The sequence below is a fragment of the Myxocyprinus asiaticus genome, chromosome 39, assembly GCF_019703515.2.
Source record: "Myxocyprinus asiaticus isolate MX2 ecotype Aquarium Trade chromosome 39, UBuf_Myxa_2, whole genome shotgun sequence".
Classification (NCBI taxonomy): domain Eukaryota; kingdom Metazoa; phylum Chordata; class Actinopteri; order Cypriniformes; family Catostomidae; genus Myxocyprinus; species Myxocyprinus asiaticus.
The window spans coordinates 3,939,039-3,961,244 of record NC_059382.1 but is presented as its reverse complement, the minus strand read 5'-3'; the positions used below and the strand labels follow the sequence as shown (position 1 = coordinate 3,961,244).

Genomic DNA, 22,206 nt, shown 5'->3' with positions numbered 1-22,206 from the left:
ACAAATAGGGTATTCATACAGTACCATAATGGTGGCATCTGAAACCATCACTATACCATGGTACAGCCACAGTACATTTTGTAAGGACAGGTCTATAAAATGGTGCATATATCCTTAAAAAGAAAAGAAAAAAAGGAATAGCTTAAAGGAATAGTCCACCCAAAAATGAAAATTCTCTCATCATTTACTCACCCTCATGCCATCACAGATGTATATGACTTTCTTTCTTCTGCCGATCACAAACAAGGCTTTTTATAAGAATATCTCAGCTCTGTAGGCCCATACAATGTCAAAGGGGTCCAAAACTTTGCAGCTCAAAGAAGCAGAATAAAAGTAATCCATAAGACTCCAGTGGTTTAATCCATGTCTCAGAAGCGATATGATAGGTGTGGGTGAGAAACAGATCAATATTTAAGTCATTTTTTACCATAAATTCTCCTTCCTGCCCAGTAGTGGTGATATGCAAAAAGAATGCGAATCGCCAAAAATAAAAGAGGAAGAACTCTTAGGAGAGAAGAGCGCTTTGCAGGGCTGTTTAAAAGTGGAGATTTACAGTAAAAAAAAGGACTTCAGTATTGATCTGTTTTGCAACGAAACCTGTCATATCAAATGCACACATTCACATAATTAATTCTTCAATCTCTAAAAATCAGCTTTATTGAGATATATGTCTGTTCCAAAATATACAAAGAAGATTTACATCAAGACAAACACATTCAGTCACACTTCCATAAACATAACATACAAAACTGATTTTGAATTCCAAATTTTATGAAAAACAGTGCCAAAATGCCTTTTTTGCATTGCAATAGTACCATGAGACATCAGAATCAAAGCAACACATGATTGGCCGTTAATCATGCCAGTCATCCTATCTGTGTATCTGATTGGCTGTTGGAGCGGTCCATCACTCTGCTAGCCACTTCTGGAGCAGGAGGAAGATGTGGTCCCGCGCCAGACCTAGCTGAGGAAGGTCTTCCGCTCGGGCCGGGTACATGTTAGCACAGTGTGCCGTACCTGAGAGGAAATAAGGAGAAAGTATGACACAAATTAGGTCAAAAGGAGGCAGAACACAGGGAAAATAAAATAAAGACAAAAGTGTGACCTCTGACCTTTGATGAAGACGGCTGGTAGGTCATCTGTGATGTCCCGGGTCACTCCGAGAGCGTGCCAGGGGTCAATCGAACCATTGGGGAAGACAATGCGAGTGGTTCTGATGTCATATCCTCCATATTCCTCATTGGTCTGCTGAATAGCCTCGTCCAATGAAGTGCTCAGACTATATATATCAGCACACTGCTGCAGGTGATACCTACAGGGAGAAAGAGAGAATCGTAAAGATTATGCAAGATCATCGACTATACTCCCAGGTCGATTGAAAGCTTGCAGTCTGCACACACTGTAGTTCCAAAACCTACCAAGCTGCCATAAACACACACACACACACACACACACACACACACTCACGGTAATGGAAATCCACTGAAGGGCTGGTTCGGTGAATCTGAGCTCTGATAAAATCCAAACTCAGTGCAGGTCTGATACACCCACTGTCGCCCTAAACACACAAACATTCATCAATCAAATTCAGTTTCATTCTAATCGAAGCATTAATGGTGCAAGACAGCATTTTAGGGTGAACCTCACAAAACCTGTCAAGAATAGAAATAAATAAGAAATTATATATTGCTAAAAAGTGACTTTACTGTCTTGACAATTAAGCACATTTTCCCCTCAAATTCCCATTGCTGTAAAACAATTAATTCTCATTACTGTAGAGCTGTTCAGCCATGACATAAATTTGTAGGCAAACTCGGAAGGCTAATTCAGGAATTTCCTATGGGTTTTTAGAATTAGGATACTCAATTTATGAGTAAAATAAGATCTGTGGTGAAAATTATTTCACATTTTGTTCTAGATCATAAATCACACACAGTCATACCTCAATTGTGGATTTTGAAGCTGTTGTGTCTTTTTAAAATGCATGTTGCTAACCCGTCACTAAATAAGAACTACAACAGTCGTCCATTACGTAATGCATGTAGCTGAAATGCTTATGGTAGTTGTAGTCCTTAATTAGCATTGTGATAGCAATATGCATTTCTTAAAAACACAGTTGCTTCAAAATTAACGTTTGAGGTATGACTGTGTGTAATTTATTTTCTTGAACCAAACGTGAAAGTCTCTTCAAGTAATTTTCAACACAGGCCTTGTTATTATAAAAATCCATGGGGAATTCCTGAGGGAACCCTCAGGAGTTTTTTTGTAGTTTTTGGACTACAATCTGAACAGCTTTATTACGGGAATAAATACAATTTGGAATACCCAATTCCCAATGCGCTCTAAGTCCTCGTGGTGGCGTAGTGACTTGCCTCAATCCAGGTGGAGCAGGACAAATCTCAGTTATCTCCACGTCTAAGACCATCAATCCGCGCATTTTATCACGTGGCTTGTTGAGCGCGTTACCGCGGAGACATAGCACGTGTGGAGGCTTCACGATATTCTCCGTGGCATCCACGCACAACTCACTACGCGCCCCACCGAGAGCAAGAACCACATTATAGCGACCATGAGGAGGTTACCCCATGTGACTCTACCCTCCCTAGCAACCAGGCCAATATGGTTGCTTAGGAGACCTGGCTGGAGTCACTCAGCACGCCCTGGATTCGAACTTGCGACTCCAAGGGTGGTAGTCAGCATCAATACTCGCTGAGATACCCAGGCCCTCAATTTATGCTGATTTAAAAAAAATAATATTTAAACTGTTATTGTGCTGTAGTAATGTACTTTATTGCCATAATTACTGTATTAAAGTAATGAAAATCACTAATGAGAATAATAGAAATGACAAAATAATGTAAAAGTTAAACATATGGATGCATTTCATTAATGAGAATTTGGCAGGAAATGTGCTTAAATGTCTTGAAAATAATGTCTCAACACCTTAATGGTCCTAAAAACAGGCTTAATTTTCTTTATGACGAAATATGACCCAAACATTTCTTTGTGATGTCCACTCATTAAGATTACAATGTATAAACCCAGGCTTTTTTTCAGAGCTGCTGTAAAGGGAGGACAAGCAAAAAGAGAAGGGAAAAAAATAGGGACACTAAAAGAGAGGAAAGGTGTAAATAAAAATAAAATAAAAATGGCCTAGAGCAAACATCCTGTGCTGTGGTAATAGAGCTGTGAATTGGAAAACAAGCAAGGAACATCACAAACACACACACATTCAGAGTACACACTCAATTGCGCAACATTAATATGTTCATATTGTACGTAAACAAGAACACAGTGCAATACTGCAGATACTGTTGACTTTTATATGAAAAATTGCTTATGTTCCTCGTCTGCTTAATTACTATATAAACTACTGTAAATGTAACACATAAGCATAAGACAACATACAAGAACACACAGAAGCATACACACCTCCTCCAGCTGCCGGGCCGCTCCAGCTAGTGTTGCTCATTTCCTGGACGTAGCTTTTGTACTGGACGTCCGTGCATGACTGAGAAAACGTCGTCTGCATCAAACGAGTCACTGCGGCATAACGATCGTACGGCGTGCCTAACGAAGAGTCCAGCATCACACTACACAACACCTTAATGGTGATGTTTGTGCCCACAACACCCTGAAAACACAAACACAAAGTTTGTTGTCATAATGATATATGATATAATAATTGTGACCATGGCCACATGTATTCATGTGCACAAACAGGCTCTATTTCAAAACCTAGTGAGCATCCAAACTAGACAGCGTTTTAAAGCAACATACTGTAGGTGCGCTCCCGATTCGAAAGATGTTCCAAAATGTAATTTGCATAATTATTATGAAACATTCTTTTGGCCGAAAACTAGGTCCGCAACAGAAATCAAGCACTCAAAATGCACAAGCATCCTATTTTTGCATGGCGTAAAATTGCCAGTACGGTAGAGAAAGTGAGAGAAATGCTGACTTCTATTAAATAAATACTGAAAAGTATAGTATAGTAAAAATAGTTAAATCTTTTTTTTGGGGGGTGGGGGTTTCTCCCCTTTTCTCCCCAATTTGGAATGCCCAATACCCAATGCGCTCTAAGTCCTCGTGGTGGCGTAGTGACTCGCCTCAATCCGTGTGGCGGAGGATGAATCTCAGTTGCCTCCGCGTCTGAGACCGTAATACGCGCATCTGATCACGTGGCTTGTTAAGTGTGTTATCTCGGAGACCTAGCGCGTGTGGAGGCTTCATGCTATTCTCCGCGGCATCCACACACAACTCATCACGTGCCCCACAGAGAGCGAGAACCACATTATAGCGACCACGAGGAGGTTACCCATGTGACTCTACCCTCCCTAGCAACCGGGCCAATTGGTTGCTTCGGAAGCCTGACTGGAGCCACTCAGCACGCCCCGGATTCAAACTCGTGACTCCAGGTTTGGTAGACTCCAGTTGTGGTAGTCAGCGTCTTTACTTGCTGAGCTACCCAGCCCCAAAAAATAGTTAAATGTTATTAAAATGTACTACTTTATACAATATTTGTGTGTGTTATGTATATTTATGAATATGAGTATCGTGGCATTAGCTTTGCAACATGCTATCGCCTAAATCTATTGCGTGTTGTATCTCTCATGCGTTTTGTGTGAGTAGTGCCATTTATAAGACACATGGAGTTGCTGACTATGTAGAGCATTCCAAATTAGTCACTTCTGAGGTTCCATTTAATTTCGGATGCTCCCTTAAAAGACAGCTGCCTATAAAGGCAGTAGACATTAAGGTAGCTCACTAGGTTTTGAAACAGAGCCAATTGCACCGAAAAGGCATTTTAGGACAAACATCTCTGAGCCTCTTGTAATCAGGATGCGTGCTGTAATCTATCACAACCAGAACTGAAATTCTCCAGAACATTCCGAGATTGGACTCTGATTACAGAGACACACCTCTTAATCTAAATTCCACTTAAACACCCGATACCTCGCTGAATCTCGCCAGGGAATGTGTGCAAGCGTGTTGGCTTGCATTCACAAATTACATCTGCTTTAATCTGGAATGTGGAGTCCAGCATTTCTCCGATAAAGAGTGTTAATCAAGGAGCGGCTTTTGCCTTTGCAGTTTTGCAGATATTATTTTATGGCTTGATTTCAGACTTTGCAGGATATTACAACAGAAAATAAAATGTTGTAAAAACATGTTTACTGTAAAGCACTTACAATGGAAGTCTATGGGGTAAGGCATTATAATGCACTGGGAAAAACATTACAACCAATGTTTCAACTCCTGTTATGACCATGTAAATCCCATAAACCTGTTTACCTTTGGCATGATAGGCACAAGGATACCAGAAAGGGATGAGATTTAACTATCCACAAAGGACTGTTTACATGGAGTAAACAACACTCACAGGAATTAGAAAAGTAGTCCCACCGCTAAAAGGACAATTTTGACTCTTTACAGTTCAAGTAACACATTTTTGTACAGATAAATTAATGTAAGCAATTTAACAAAAATATAAGCATCACATTTCTGACTTTAAACCCTCTGGTACACTTGCCCCATAGACTTCCATTGTAAGTGCATTAATAAAATGCGATTTCTGGTTGTTTTTACAAACTGAGGGACAAGTTGAAATTCTTTTCTGTGGTAATCGACAGCATTTCACAGATGTTGAGCTGAACATGTTTTAAACCAAGAGCATTCCTTTAAGGGGTTTTGATAGACACAACGCTACACTAAATTAACTGTAACATTGCAACAACACCAATAATCTGACACAAATAAATACGAAGAAATGTTATGTATCAATAGTAATAATCACAATTAATAATTCTTCCCATGTAATCCACTGGCCTAACTGTAGGTGATACCCAGTACGTTTACATGCACAGTACAGCGGGTTTTTGCATAGTCGGACTGCAGTCAATCTGCTTGTTGAAGTATAAGTGACACAATGCGTAATTGAATATTTAAAGGGATAGTTCACCCAAAAATGAAAATTCTCTCATCATTTGCTCACCCTCATGCCATCCCAGATGTGTATGACTTTCTTTCTTCTGCTGAACACAAATGAAAATTTTTAGAAGAATATCTTAGCTCTGTTGGTGATCAGACCTTTGTAACTCCAAAAATCACAAAGGAAACAAAAGTAATCCATATGACTCCAATGTTTAAATCCATAGTGATATAATAGGTGTGGGTGAGAAACAGATCAATATTAAAGTTCTTTTTTTACACTAAATCTCCACTTTCACATCTGAATGTCACATGTGGCGCCTGTTTAGCTTCACTTTCACATCTGAAAGTGAAAGTTAAAGTGGAGATTTAGAGTACAAAATGGTCTTAAATATTGATCTGTTTCTCACCCACACCTATCATATCACTTCTGAAGACACGGATTTAACCACTGGAGTCTTATGGATTACTTTTATGTTTCCTTTATGTCATTTTTGGAGGTACCATTCACTTGCAAATCTAGGATGGCATGAGGGTGAGTAAATAATGATAGAATATTTATTCTAAACGTGAAATATCCGTTTAAAGGGATTAAATACACATTGCTACATAAATACACATTAAATACACATCCTAAAATTAGAGAAATCTAACTAAAATTGACCATTTCACCTATTATTTTTTACATATTTTATGCATATGAGTATTGGGTAACCATGAGGTTAGCTTAGCATCATGCGCTTTGTGTGAGGAGCACTATTTGCTGCCTTTCTAGAACGTACCAAATCGGTCAAATATATGGTTCTTTTTCAGTTAGGATAAGGAAGTGAATTTCTGCAGGGAAGACGTCAAATAGGCCGGGTTAATACATAGGCTATCTTGCGTCACCTGTCTTTCGGAGCATGCACACAACAGCAATGACTGTTGTGGTCCAATTAACAAGTAAACATCCTGGGCGAAGTTTTCGGGGTCTGTAAGTAAAGTAAAGTGTTTACTTGACATTTTAAAAATATTGTTTAAATCAAACTCAAATTGAACTTTTAAAGGGGGTCATTCCTATGTTCCCAGAGTCCTATGTTCCCCAGCTTTATATGGCACATAATGAACACATAAAAAATGGTCCTAAGTTCCCAGGGTCCTGTGTTCTCCAGATTTATTTGGCATCTATACAGGTCTGTGTTGGATGTTCGGCCGTGGGGGGGCGCGACCGTGGCTCCACTTGGGTACTACCAGGACTACCATCAGTCTGAGTTTGGGGCCGATCCGACCTCGCTCGGCCGAGTTATGCATCTATACGGGTCCGTGTTGGACGTTCGGCAGCGGGTGGGGGGGCGCGTCTGCGGCTCCCCTGCCGGATGTACCACCATCATCCGCTCGGGTACCACCAGGACTACCATCGACCCGAGCTTGGGGCCGATCCGACCTCGTCCGGCTGAGTTATTCATCAATACGGGTCCGTGTTGGACCCTTTATCATGTGTTCAGTATGTACCATATAAACCTGGGGAACATAGGACCCTGGGAACATAGATACGCTCCCTTTTTAAAGTGCATGTAAACCTACTGATTGCAGATATGAACACTGAATTCAACAAATGATGCTCACAAGTGCTGTGGTCAGGTGTTTATCGCTATTTTACAGTGGCTTCGATCCGCTTAAAAACACCTAAACTGCATGAGAGATCCCCCCCAAAATATCTACAGTATAAATATAGCTCTTTTCTCCATATATTATTCCTTTCTTTCTCTTATTCAGTTTCTCTCTCACTCTCTTCTGAAAGTAGCTGTGTTCTCTGTAACTCAATCGAGCAGCTCTAAAAGCCAGTTTATTGGTAATCTGACTCAAGACTGCTTGATGATACACACCCCCATTGCTATTACACTCTCAGATACACAGCAACACTTGACCTCACTGAACTACACATACACACCACACCCTTTCATCGCAAACACACATATACATCTCTACTCTCTGTCACGCACCTCAAAAGCCCTGTTGTCCTCGTTGTATTGCACCACATCCATGAAATTTCCAGCCAAAGTCTCCAAAAGATACGCAGAGTCCATCTCAGACAGGATTTGAAGCTTAGAACATAACCTGAGAGAAAAGGAAAGAGGATTTCATGCCTTGTGTACAATATGCTGACTATTTAAGCACAAATGTGTCATTTAGACAAAAAAAACACACAAAAAAAAAAAAACACTTCATATTATGCAACACTTGGCTCTGAGAGAGTCAACAGAGATATCTGATAGCTACAGGTCACTACAGTGTCTGCAGAGGCACTAAATTCATAACTAGATATATCTAGTTAACATTATTAGGAAATATTTCAAATGTTAGACAACAGATAATAAGGAAGGACTTCACTATGGGGCATTTTTAGACCCACATTCTAAATATCTGGGGCATATGTCACTTTTTGTGTAATCGTTGCTCCAAGTCCTGGTTAATTTCTGACCCTAGCCACAAGACTCTGCCCACCCTGTCTGTGACTTCACCGAATCTGGCATCCTGCAAGCTAAGCAGAACAGGGAATGGTTTGTTTATTTGGGAACAGCATTAGGTCATTACATTCATCTCTCTCTATCTCTGTGAGGAGTAAATGAGGAGATGTGGGTGAGAGGGAGAAAAGAATATTAGAAAACAGAGGTCATAAATTTGAAGTCTGATTCGCAAATAAACGACTCTTATGAGCTGGTTCTGTTTAATGAATTGGTCCAAAAAACTCTTGAATCATTGTCAAACTCAAGAGTTATCTGCTTGAATCTCTTTCTTGACTCATCATTTGATTGGACTGCCAAAAGTTATAAAGATGTAACACAACAAATTGATTTAAAAAAATGCTAAATAACCACATTTGTTTCCAAAATCATAAATAGACGTAATTCGCTGAATTGAACATGCAACATTATGAGGTCACATGACAACATTGCAGCATACTACCATTTGTGGGTCATTGACGAATAAGATAATACAAATTTGAAATCTTTTAAAAATCTAGTTTAAAACACGTGTCAATCTCGTAGAAATATAATCTTTGTGTCCATTTTGGTTTCATAAATAAAACAATTTAAAAACAGCATTTATGGCATTTCCTACAAAAAAAAAGTAATAATATTTAATTACTTTAAAAATGTCATGTGGTGTAACCATCAAGTACTTTAAGCCAGACACACAAACACATTGATAGAAGAAAGTCTGTGGGCTGGAAGGAACAATCATTTGAAGGATGTTTTAAATGTGAGTGTTTTGCTTTCTGTGGACCGAGCTCAGAGCTCAGACTGGAGACTCTGGTCCATATCTGAGCTACACAGCAAAGGCAGCACTCCAGGATCTCAGAATCCAACAGACAGACAGACAGACATACGGACAGACGGACACACACACAATAAGCCGAAAGGAACTAAGAAGGACACTGAAACCAGGATAGTCACAGTCCAGTGGATGCAACTGCAACAGAAGGCCTTTTCAGTCCTTCCAAAACACACATAAACACACACACACACACACACACACACTTGTATCATACATGCTCTCATGTTCCCATGCTATTACAAACTATAAGTCTCTAGCTCCCCCATTTCCAGAAGATGAATTAATCCATTTGAGTTAAGTGCATCCTTGCAAAAGAGATAAATCAAAATTAACCATATACACATTCCTAAATGTAAAAAGTAATAATTCCGGGTCTCACTGTGCATGATTCATCAGTGCACATTAGTAAAAAAAAAAATTTAGTGGGGGCCTGGGTAGCTCATCAAGTAAAGACGTTGACTACCACACCTGGAGTCGCAAGCTCGAATCCAGGGTGTGCTGAGTGACTCCAGCCAGGCTTCCTTAGCAACCAGTTGGCCCAGTTGCTAGGGAAGGTAGAGTCACTTGGGGTAACCTCCTCGTGGTCGTTATAATGTGGTTCTCGCTCTCAGTGGGGCACGTGGTGAGTTGTGTGTGGATGCCACGGAAAATAGCGCGAAGCCTCCACACACGCTAGGTCTCCGTGGTAACGCGCTCAACAAGCCACATGATAAGATGCGCGGATTGACTGTCTCAGAAGTGGAGGCAACTGAGATTCGTCCTCTGCCACCCGGACTGAGGCGAGTCACTACGCCACCATGAGGACTTAGGGAGAGCATTGAGAATTGGGCATTCCAAATTGGGGAGAAAAGGGGAGAAAATCCATGCACAAAAAAAAAATAATAATAAAAAAATAAAGTAGCTTCCACAGTATTTCATTAAAAATATTTTCATAATATTCAGGTTGGCTGGGTTCCAAAAGCAAAAGTAAATTTGTCCAAAAAGAGAGACATATTTTAAGTATTTGGAAATATTTTAATATTTTAATTAATTCTTAGCATGTCAATCAACCCTGTGCAATATTTTAAAGCCTTAAAGGAAATTATATCCCTGCTTTATAATATGATTCCAAGTTAAATATGAATAAATAACTGCTTAAAGGAATATTCCGGGTTCAATACAAGTTAAGCTCAATCGACAGCGTTTGTGGCATAATGTTGATTACCACAAAAAAAAAAAAAAAAAAAAAAAACATTTGACTCATCCCTCCTTTTCTTCCAGTGAGGCACTTACAATGGAAGTGAATGGGGGCCCATTTTTTGTTAAAATACTCACTGTTTCAAAAGTAGCCATATAACATAAAGGATGTGCAAACATGATTTCAGTGTGATAAAATCACTTACCATTTCTGTGTAAAGTTAGTCAATTTTACAACTTCTTTACCATGACGATGTAATGTCAATAAACCCTAAAACGACAGTAAAACTGATGATTTAAACAACTTTAACTCAAATAATACATGAGTTTTAACAGAAGAATTAATGCAAGTGCTTTTATAAAATTATAAGCTTCAAATTTCTGTTTAAACCCTCCAAAAATTGGCCCCATTGACTTCCGTCCGGTGGCTGTAACTCCCATAATTACTAAATGTTTTTTGAAACTGGTCCACTCCCATCTGAAATCCTGCCTGCCCCCAACTCTGGAACTAATGTCGCAACGGGTCAACAGAGGATGCCATCACCACAGCTCTCCACTCTGCCCTGACCCCCATGGACAATAGCAACTCCTAAGTTAGGATGCTATTTACTGATTTCAGTTCTGCCTTCAACACTGTCATCCCATCATCTTGGCATCAGTACCTCACTATGCAATTAGACTTAGGACTTTCTTACTAACTGACCACAGTCTGTTAGGCTCCATAACCACACCTCCTCTATCCTCACACAGGGCTGCGTGCTGAGCCCTCTTCTCTACTCCATCTTCACCTACGACTGCAAACCGGTGCATGGGTCTTACTCCATCACAAAGTTTGCAGATGCCACCACGGTGGTAGGCCTGATCAGGGGTGACTACGAAACAGCCTACACGGAAGAGGTTCAACACCTGGCAGAGTAGTGCACTGACAACAACTTGGCTCTCAACACTCAAAAGACCAAGGAGCTCATTGTGGACCACCTGAGGACAAGGAGAGGCCATGACACACCCCCACCTACACAAACGGTCCGAAGTAGAGCATGTGTCCAGCTTCAAGTTCCTGGGTGTTCACATCTCTGAAGATCTTTCCTGGGCCTTCAACACATCCACTCTCATCAAGAAAGCACATCAGCGCCTTTACTTCCTCGAGAGACTAAGGAAAGTGCACCTGTCTGCTCAGATCCTGGCAAACTTTTACCGTTGCACCATTGAAAGCATCCTAACAAACTGCATCACAGTGTGGTATGGTAACTGCACTGTCTCGGATCAGAAAACCCTCCAGCGTGTACTTTGTGGTGAAAACTGCCCAACACATCACTGGAGCCCAACTTTCCTCCAGCAGAAACATTCATCATAAATGCTGCTTACAAAGGGTGAGAAGTATCATCAGCGACACCTCTCACCCCAACCACAAGCTGTTTACTCCTCTTCCATCTGGAAAACGCTACAGGAGTCTCCGCTGTTGAACCAGCAGACTCAGAAACAGCTTTTTCCCTTCAGCTGTCAGCCAAACAATATGTAACCCTTAAAAAAAAAAACTGTAGGCATTACCAAAATACTGTAGGCACGGTGGCTCAGTGGTAAGCACTGTCGCCTCACAGCAAGAAGGTCCCGGGTTCGAGTCCAGGCTGGGCTCTGTGGAGTTTGCATGTTCTCCCAGTGTTCAAATGGGTTTCCTCCAGGTGCTCCAGTTTCCCCCACAAGTCCAAAAATGCGCAGGTTAAGTGAGTTGGAGACTCTAATTTGCCCCGTATGTGTGAGTGAGAGTGGGGCCACTGGGGGCTGCATCAGGATGGGCATCAGTTTTACAGGGCCCGTGCCAAGTCAAATATGCTTTCAGCTGCTCCGAAAAAAGATGATGACGATTATCTTTCACTGTAACAGTCATTTGCCATTTCTACCTTATTCAGTACCAAAGCACCTTCTGTAAATACTATTACTTATTTTGCACTGATCTACCATCTGAATCTTAAACATGCACTTTAACAAAGTTTATAATACTTTTATTTTCAGTATATATATATTTATTTATTTATTTATTCATATATAGCTATTTGCACTTCTGGTTAGATGCTTCTGTATTTCATTGGCTCTGTACTGTACTCTGCACAATGACAATAAAGTTGAATCTAATCTAATTGTGTCTAATCTAAGTGTCTCACTGTAACCTTGATTTTTTTAAAGAAAAGGAGGGACGAGTCAGAATAAATTGTTGTGGTAGGGCTGGGACGATTTATCGATGTAATCGACGTCATCGATTACAGAAATACGTCGATTTGCATAACATGCGTCGGCGCGTCGCAATGGAGTAATTAAAATGGCAGCGCCCGGTTTAAGTACGGATTCCCCGAAGAACAATCTGCAGCTAAAAAAATCTAAAGCATGGGAGTATTTTAGGCAGAGACCCAACAATGTGGTGCTGTGTAAGCTAAGCAAATTGGAAATGGCTTATCACAGCAGTACAACCACCATGAACGAACACTTGAAGCGAAAGCATCCCGGAGCACTTTGTCAAGACGGCAGCAAGGCAGCACCGTAAGTCCTGTTTACTTTTTGTCCCCACCCAAGCATGACATATTAGTATTACAACACGTGTTTCTGTTAGCAGTAGTCACTTAAAATAGATTTTCTAAATGTTTACTCATCGCCCCCATGTTAAAAGTAATTTCTGCACCACTGCTAACGTAGGGTGACCATATGTCCTCTTTTTCGGACCTTAAAAAAGCGTCCGGGATTTCTAAATTTGTGAAAATGTGCGGGATTCGGCTTTAGTTGCATTATGATGTGCATCTGGTCTAATACTTCATTGTGTGCGCGCATATTTGCATTGCTTTAACCCCTCTTTGTAAGTCCCGCCTTCTCGCACACCAATTGGTTGATTTATAAGAGGCTTGCAGCAACTATTGTCCAAATTCCTGCCTGTCAATCTCTCTGCAAACACGTGAAGCGTTGTTGTGTTCGGCATCAAACAGTTGCTTGTCAGTAGCAGCAAATGACAGCTGAATGGAAACAATGCCCAAACGAAAGTGCAAATTTACAGAAGATTTGCACAAAAAATTCCCATGCTTTCATCCAGGTCAAGATCCGTGGGAAGCAGAATGTATGACAAAGCTGGCACTTATGAATCAGTTGTTAATAAAGGGGCAAGTGATTTAGAAGCACACATTAGCTCTGCCAAGCATAAAGGGTCAGCAAAAGGTGAAAGTTCATCAGGTAAATTAACGGACTACTTTTTGTGACCAGGTAAAATTATCACATCGCTTCATTTTCCATGGCCATTAAAAATAATAGTAATAGTAAATGAAGGTACACTTATGGCATCACATTTTTAATTTAGTACATGGACATTCAATAGAACGTTGGAAATGTTTATTTATATACATACATATATATATATATATATATATATATATATATATATATATATATATATATATATATATATATATATATATATATACACTATATTGCCAAAAGTATTCGCTCACCCATCCAAATAATTGAATTCAGGTGTTCCAATCACTTCCATGGCCACAGGTGTATAAAATGAAGCACCTAGGCATGCAGACTGCTTCTACAAACATTTGTGAAAGAATGGGCCGCTCTCAGGAGCTCAGTGAATTCCAGCATGGTACTGTGATAGGATGCCACCTGTGCAACAAGTCCAGTCGTGAAATTTCCTCGCTACTAAATATTCCACAGTTAACTGTCAGTGGTATTATAACAAAGTGGAAGCGATTGGGAATGACAGCAACTCAGCCACGAAGTGGTAGGCCACGTAAAATGACAGAGCGGGGTCAGCGGATGCTGAGGCGCATAGTGCGCAGAGGTCGCCAACTTTCTGCAGAGTCAATCGCTACAGACCTCCAAAGTTCATGTGGCCTTCAGATTATCTCAAGAACAGTGCGTAGAGAGCTTCATGGAATGGGTTTCCATGGCCGAGCAGCTGCATTCAAGCCATACATCACCAAGTGCAATGCAAAGCGTTGGATGCAGTGGTGTAAAGCACGCCGCCACTGGACTCTAGAGCAGTGGAGACGCGTTCTCTGGAGTGACAAATCACGCTTCTCCATCTGGCAATCTGATGGACGAGTCTGGGTTTGGCGGTTGCCAGGAGAACGGTACTTGTCTGACTGCATTGTGCCAACTGTGAAGTTTGGTGGAGGGGGGATTATGGTGTGGGGTTGTTTTTCAGGAGCTGGGCTTGGCCCCTTAGTTCCAGTGAAAGGAACTCAGAATGCTTCAGCATACCAAGAGATTTTGGACAATTCCATGCTCCCAACTTTGTGGGAACAGTGTGGGGACGGCCCCTTCCTGTTCCAACATGACTGCGCACCAGTGCACAAAGCAAGGTCCATAAAGACATGGATGAGCGAGTTTGGTGTGGAAGAACTTGACTGGCCTGCACAGAGTCCTGACCTCAACCCGATAGAGCACCTTTGGGATGAATTAGAGCGAAGACTGTGAGCCAGGCCTTCTCGTCCAATATCAGTGTCTGACCTCACAAATGCACTTCTGGAAGAATGGTCAGAAATTCCCATAAACACACTCCTAAACCTTGTGGAAAGCCTTCCCAGAAGAGTTGAAGCTGTTATAGCTGCAAAGGGTGGGCTGACGTCATATTAAACCCTATGGATTAAGAATGGGATGTCACTTAAGTTCATATGCGTCTAAAGGCAGATGAGCGAATACTTTTGGCAATATAGTGTATATATATATATTTATGTTGTGCTAATAGAGTGTCTTTTTCACTGTATTAAATACAGTGTATAGTAACACTGTTTTTTGTTGCAGAATAATGCCCTGCAGTGCACACTTTGTTTCTTGTACATTTGTTTGTGTTTAAGAGAAGATGATTTAATAAAATATTGAAATATTAATGAGACAAGTTTTGTATATTTATTTTGGGTTAATTAATTGTTATTTTAATCAAGTAATAATTATAAAAAATCTTTAGAATAATCGGCAAATTAGTCATTGATTAATCGACTAATCGGAAAAATAATCGTTAGATTAATCGATAAAAAAAGAATCGTTAGGTGCAGCCCTATTTTGTGGTAATCAACATTATGCCACAAATGCTGTCAGTTGAGCTTAACTTGTATTTTTAAGTTATATGTTTATTAAGCACAAATACACAGTGAGAATTATGACCATTTGATCGTCATAGTCGTAATTATTTGTATGACAATTAATCGTCAAATTTCATAATCACAAGAGCCCTACATTGGATCAAATCAAGTAAGGCACACAGTCCACTGAATATTCGGTTTCACTCCGAAATAGGTCACATTGTGGAAGTTAAATGTGTTTTGAGGGCAGATTCATGTTGACTTTTAAAAAAATCTCTAATAAATCTAAGTTAATGAATAAATATACATACAATAGTGTTCTGAAGTTACATATATGCATATGTGAGCATAAGAGAGAAATACCTGAAGTCCTTAGTGACGTTGTCATAGGTTTTTGGGTCGTTAAGTCGCTCTACCAATGTGTCCGATGCTTTCTTCACCAGTAGTGGGCACTCTGGGTTCTCTGCTGCCAGTGAACGCCACACCACCTCTAAATATTCTGAAACCACACAAGATGATGCTGACATTTTGAAATTTTATTACACAACAAGACTTTCTTTCTTATGTGGAACACAAAAGGAGATGGTTGTATAACAAAAGTATAGTGGCCGGGGACTCTCAAGACTTTCAGTGAATAATTACTTACATTTTGGTCTGTTTGTCACACAAGGCTATCGTATGGCTTTAAAAGACTTGGTGAAATATTCTATAAATATTCAATGCATCTAATCTATGTGTAACAGTATAAGGACGGGCAAGGAGGAGGCGGGAACAGGCTGAACATAAATGTTTAATGATATAAATGAACTTAAAACAACATAAAACATAAAGGAACAGAAACACATGCAGCGCGGTCGCGTGCGTCTCTCTCCCTCTCGAACTGGCACCTCCGGCCCATCTTTATCCCCCTCCCGGCTGATTAGCCCGATTCAGGGCCGGACGAGTGTCCTCACGGCCCGGCCCCACCCTCCTCCTCATCACACTATGTCTTACAGAAATTAAGAGGATTCATGCATCATTTTAAGGAAACATATAAAACAGAGAGAATGTTTACCTAATAAACATCAGTTTCCATACTCAAGGAGATAAGAGGCTATTGTTTTGTGGTTGGAATGATCTAACAGTTGTTCACAATGAAATCCTTTGTGAAAGTGGTCAGTACCATCATTATGACCACAATGACTGCATAGAGTTTAGAAACCTTTACAGACACTGTACAACTCAACAGACAAGCAGTCATTCACTACTATTTAATGTCTGACCACATAGACGAGGATGTGGGATTGCTAACAGGCAAAACACACACACACACACACACACACACACACACACTTACCCTCACTATATTCACAGAGAACATGCAGTGTGTCTCTCCACTGACATTAAGGGAGTTAAGGAGACAGTTGCTCATCTCCATAATTAACCCTTCATTTATTTTTATTTTACTGTCTGTACTGAGGTGCTGTGTAACATATAAACCATACAGACATAATAAGCACATTCACCAGAACATGGGCAGGACGACTGGTGTTTAATCTGTGTTTGTGCACAGCTTTGGGTCAGAGAAAGGTCCCTGTTCAAAGTCATTTCTGAGTCGTGGTACAGAAATGATCCAGCTGTTCTCCTCAAAGAGACAGAGGAAAGAGCCGAGGGAAAACGGAGAGAAAAAGAAAATAAGGAAAGAAAAAAGAAAGAACCAACAAACAAATGTATGAAAGAACAAACAAAAGAAAATAGAGCAAAAGAATGAACAAACGAGCTAAAGAACACATACAAGAAAGAGAGAAAGAGATAAACGAGCCAACAAACAAACAATAGAACAAACAAAAAAGAGAAAAAAGAACCAACAAATGAAAGAACACAAAAAAGAACAAAACAAAATAAAGAAACAAAGAAAGCAAGAAAGAACAAACGAACGAACGAACAAAAGAAAATAAAGAACTAAACAATTAACAAAAAAAGAAAGAACGAATGAACAAAAGAACCAAAAAACGAAATGACATAAGAAAGCAATGAATGAACAAAGGAACCAAACAAACAAAAGGAAGTAAAGAACTAAAGAATGAATGAGTGAATGAACACATAAAAGAAAGAAAAAGCTAACAAACAAAAGTACAAAAAAGAAAGAACAAACGAACAGAAGAACCAACAAACTAACGCATGCATGAAAGAACACGCAAAAGAACAAAAGAAAGAACAAATGAACGAAAGTACAAACAAAAGAAAATAAAGAACTAAAGAATTAACAAATGTGCAAAAGAACACATAAAAAGAAAAAAGAAAGAGCCAACAAACAAACAAAAGAACAAACAAAAAAAGAGAGAAAGGAAGAACAAACGAATGAACAAAATAACCAACAAACAAACAAAAAAAAGAAAAGAAAAAACAAACTAACAAAAGAACCAACAAACAAAACAATATATAAAAGAAAGAAATGAATTATCAAGGAACCAAACAAAAGGAAATAAACAAACAAAAGGAAATAAAGAACCAAAGAATGAAAAAACGAGCTAAAGAACACACAAATGGATTAAAAAAGAACCAACAAACAACTGAACGAAAGAACAAACAAAAGAAAATAAACAAATGAGCAAAAAAGGGAAAGAACACACAAAAAAAGAAAGAAAGAAAGAAAATCTACAAACTAAACTTACCTGGATAAAATCGTAACACTTAACCCTAAAACAAATAGTTCCGGTTCTAAAATCTGATTGGAAGCTGTAAACAGTCAATAAACACACCGGTAACCCTAAACAACCACAAATAACCACTTTACCCATATACTGTCCTCAGTTAGGCTAATGAACTATATTTAGTGAAAGAACAGTTTATTGTGACTATTATTAATAATACATTCATTAAAAAAATATTTATTGCTGTTGCCACCATTTATTAAAGCAATAAACCATCACAGTAATGCACCGCACCGAGAGGCTTATTGCTTAATTCTCATTCAACACTCTCTCTCTCTCTCTCTCTCTATGTGTGTGTGTGTGTGTGTGTGTGAGAGAGACACACCTGGGAAGTTGACTGTGGCATGAACAGGTGCGCTGGTTGCCACGGCAGCATGGACTAAGTGTGGGTACTTTAGTCTAAACCAGGCAGCAAGGGATCCTGGGTAGGAGCCCCCAAATGCAACCCACTTGCTATTGGTCAGGCTTCGCGTTGCAGCGGTAACCGTACGGAAGTGAGCAAGATCGGCCAATGCCTGACGACTGCTGAGGAAATGCAGATTTGCAGTGCTCAGATCCCTGATAACACAAAAACAGAACAATCAATCATGACTTATCAACATGTCTTTATAAGAAATCCTTACTCTTAATAACTTGATAATCCCAGTACTTTCTGTAATAAATGGATTACAGTAGAGAGCGGTTCAAGTACAATCAAAATCTCATTTCACAATATGAATATGACTTTACATCAAGGCTATGGTACATATCATATACCTTAAATTTCAGTCTGTTCCTCACAAAACAATCATATGACTTCAGAAGACTTGGAAAATAACAACCGAGTCATATATGGACTACTTCTATGATGTTTTTTGTCCCTTTTGGAGCTTATCAGACATGTAACTATGATCTATGTCATTGTAAGGAAAAGAGCTCCTTTAAGATTCTTCAAAAAGTCTCATTTTGTGTTAAATGGGAAAAAATAACAGCGTACAGGTTTTGAATAGCATGAGAAAATAAAGACATAAGCTTTTTGGGTGAATTATTCTTTTAATTCTGAAGGGACATCCAAAATGTACAGGATTGAGAAATATATAGAGGTTTCAGTATGTGAGCAGGACAGTGGTGCCATTACAGACTTTCGGTGCCCTCTAGTGTTAATAAACCTGAATGACCCTGTTGAGTGCTTAAACTCTCACTCACTCTGTTGGGTGACTCTTGCCATAGAAGCGGTGCTCCAGTAATAAACACAAGGCGCCCAGTTTCTGTGCATAACGCAGCCAGGTTCCGTACTGCATCCAGGCGGGGTTGGCCGGACCTTCACCACCGATCATCAGAAACACCGGACCGCCGGGTCTATAGAAACTGTCATTCACAAAATACCTCTATGAAAGGAAAAAAAACAACATTGCATGAATTTGTGATCTTGCATAGTGTTAGTCTCTTAAATCACTAGTCTGCTGGATAAAAACAAAAATGTGTTATAAAAACAGTAGGTCTCACTTACCTACTTCTTGTTGCATACATTATTGCACTACTATTGCAGTAAATGTCAAACAAATCATGTAAATAATTACTTATTTACTCACAAGCAAAAAAAGTACCATTCTTTGAAGTACTTTAAAGTACTGTACCTGGTCAACACCATTATTAAAGGGATAGTTCACCCAAAAATTTTGGGTTTTCTCTCATCATTTACTCACCCTCATGCCATCCCAGATGTGTATGACTTCCTTTCATCTGCTGAACGCAAATAATGATTTTTAGAAGAATATCTCTGCTCTGTAGGTCCATACAATGCAAGTGAATGGTGACCAAAACTTTGAATGTCCAAAAAGCATAAAAGTAATCGATACGACTCCAGTGGTTAAATCCATGTCTTCAGAAGCAATATGATAGGTGTGGATTAAAAACAGATCAATATTTAAGTCCTTTTTTACTCTAAATCTCCATTTTCACTTTCACTTTTACATCTGAAGGTCACATGTGGTACCTGTTTAGTTTCACTTTCACATCTGAAAGTGAAAGTGAAAGTGGAGATTTAGAGTAAAAAAAGGACTATATATTGAAATATTGAAATATTGATCTGTTTCTCACCCACACCTATCATATCACTTCTGAAGACATGGATTTAACCACTATAGTCTTATGGATTACTTTTATGCTGCCTTTTATGCTTTTTGGACATTCAAAGTTTTGGTCACCATTCACTTGTATTGTATTGTATGGACCTACAGAGCTGAAATATTCTTCTAAAAATCTTTAATTGTGTTCAGCAGAAGAAAGTCATACACATCTGGGATGGCATGAGGGTGAGTAAATGATGAGAGAATTTTCATTTTTGGGTGAACTATCCTTTAATCGTAAATAGTAAACATTCAGTACCAAGGTAGTCTATATATATCAAAGTAACATGGTATTTCCATAATAATAGCATCAGTGAATCATGGTACAGTACTTTTTGTAAGGACTATACTGACATTTTCTGTATTTTATGCGTTATTTGTTACATTCTGAATTTCATGTACATTGCATATTATTTTATGTATAAATATAATGTATTTTGCTGCTTTTTAATGTTTAACATTATTATACTGCTGCAACAAATCTCTTTCCTTACAAATCAAAGTCCCTTTCAAGGTAGGTCAGTTCACTCGGCGGCCATCTTTGAAACTCCCGGGCAGCTATTTTCTATGTAAACAAGCGGCATAAGAGTACAGCTCCTATCTACTTGAATGGGGAAAGACTGAACTCTCCAAAACGGTTGGTCAAGATTACGATCAATAAACATATTTCAAATCAGCAGCTAAATGTGACAACAATGGTATCATAAATTGTGCTTCTTTAGCTCGTATTACGTTAAAACAAAGATATTTATCAGGCCGGTCGAGCTAAGGCACATGCGCGTTCTCGCGATAATTGACAGGCAATGTCTGTGTCTAAAATGTGATTGGCTCTTATACCTGTGAGGCGGGACTTCCTCTTATACGTCCGCCATTTTGGGCGTTCCAATTTCCCGCAATCATCAATACAAGTGGTCCGTCTCGGCCTAAACAGTCTTTGCTCCAAATGTACCAAAAATGATAAAAGCATAATAAAACTTTTAAGACATGGTAATATGTCAATACCATGTTTTTCGACATTTTTGGTAAAACCACGTTATTCTTTGCAGTACCATTTAAATTGCAAAGGTAGCCTACATGCATTGACCATTCAGTACGTATTTCAATCTGGTAACATGCCTGTCCCTTCGTACTATCACAGCACTTTTTTTGTAAGGGTGCTTGTGCAGTGTAGTCTACCTGTTTCCAAACTCGAGTATCGGCCCCATTGAAGTGGTCCAGTCTCTGTATAAACCACTGCTGTTCCACTTCGGGTCCAGAAACAGTGTTGACATGCATCCAAGTTTCATATCTGCGCGGTCTTCTGAAGTGTGCAGCGCACGGTTCGCACAACATACACACCAAAACTGCAGCAATTATAAGAATCGCAGGATATTTCTGAAACTTATTACACTCTGAAGCCATTTTGACGTGAAACTGATCCTCTATCATGTGATCATGTGTTTGTAATCATGTGATATGCCTTCCTCCTCACCACGAATTACAAAGTACGAATCCTACTATGCTGAAGGCTTGGCTTATGAATATTAAGTAGGGCACGCTGACGGATCCTTGCCATTCTTCTATTGGCGAAGTCCTTTATCATGAATATTAATTAAAAAGCGTTGATGTTAGGCATTTACATTCTAATATAGAAGGCGTGTCTCATGAATATCAATTAAAAACGTTGATGTTAGGCACTTACATTCTAATATAGAAGGCGTGTCTCATGAATATCAATTAAACGTTGAAGTTAGGCACTTACTTTCTAATATAGAAGGCGTGTCTCATGAATATTAATTAAAAAGCGTTGATGTTAGGCACTTACATTCTAATATAGAAGGCGTGTCTCATGAATATTAATTAAAAACGTTGATGTTAGGCACTTACATTCTAATATAGAAGGCGTGTCTCATGAATATTAATTAAAAACGT

At 39.3% G+C, this 22,206-nt stretch overlaps 1 protein-coding gene across 1 annotated transcript; it reads right to left on the bottom strand.

Annotated features, from left to right (window-relative positions):
* Positions 1–337: 337 nt before the first annotated feature.
* Positions 338–21,730, bottom strand: LOC127429898 (putative serine protease K12H4.7). The gene is made up of 9 exons (XM_051679252.1): positions 21,472–21,730; positions 19,373–19,554; positions 18,513–18,745; positions 15,858–15,993; positions 7,914–8,028; positions 3,433–3,634; positions 1,468–1,558; positions 1,113–1,312; positions 338–1,017 (listed from the first exon to the last, which is right to left on the bottom strand). The coding sequence occupies exons 1-9, from the start codon at positions 21,721–21,723 to the stop codon at positions 908–910; spliced, it is 1,521 nt and encodes a 506-aa protein (XP_051535212.1). The 5' UTR covers positions 21,724–21,730; the 3' UTR covers positions 338–907.
* Between the last annotated feature and the right edge of the window lie 476 nt (positions 21,731–22,206).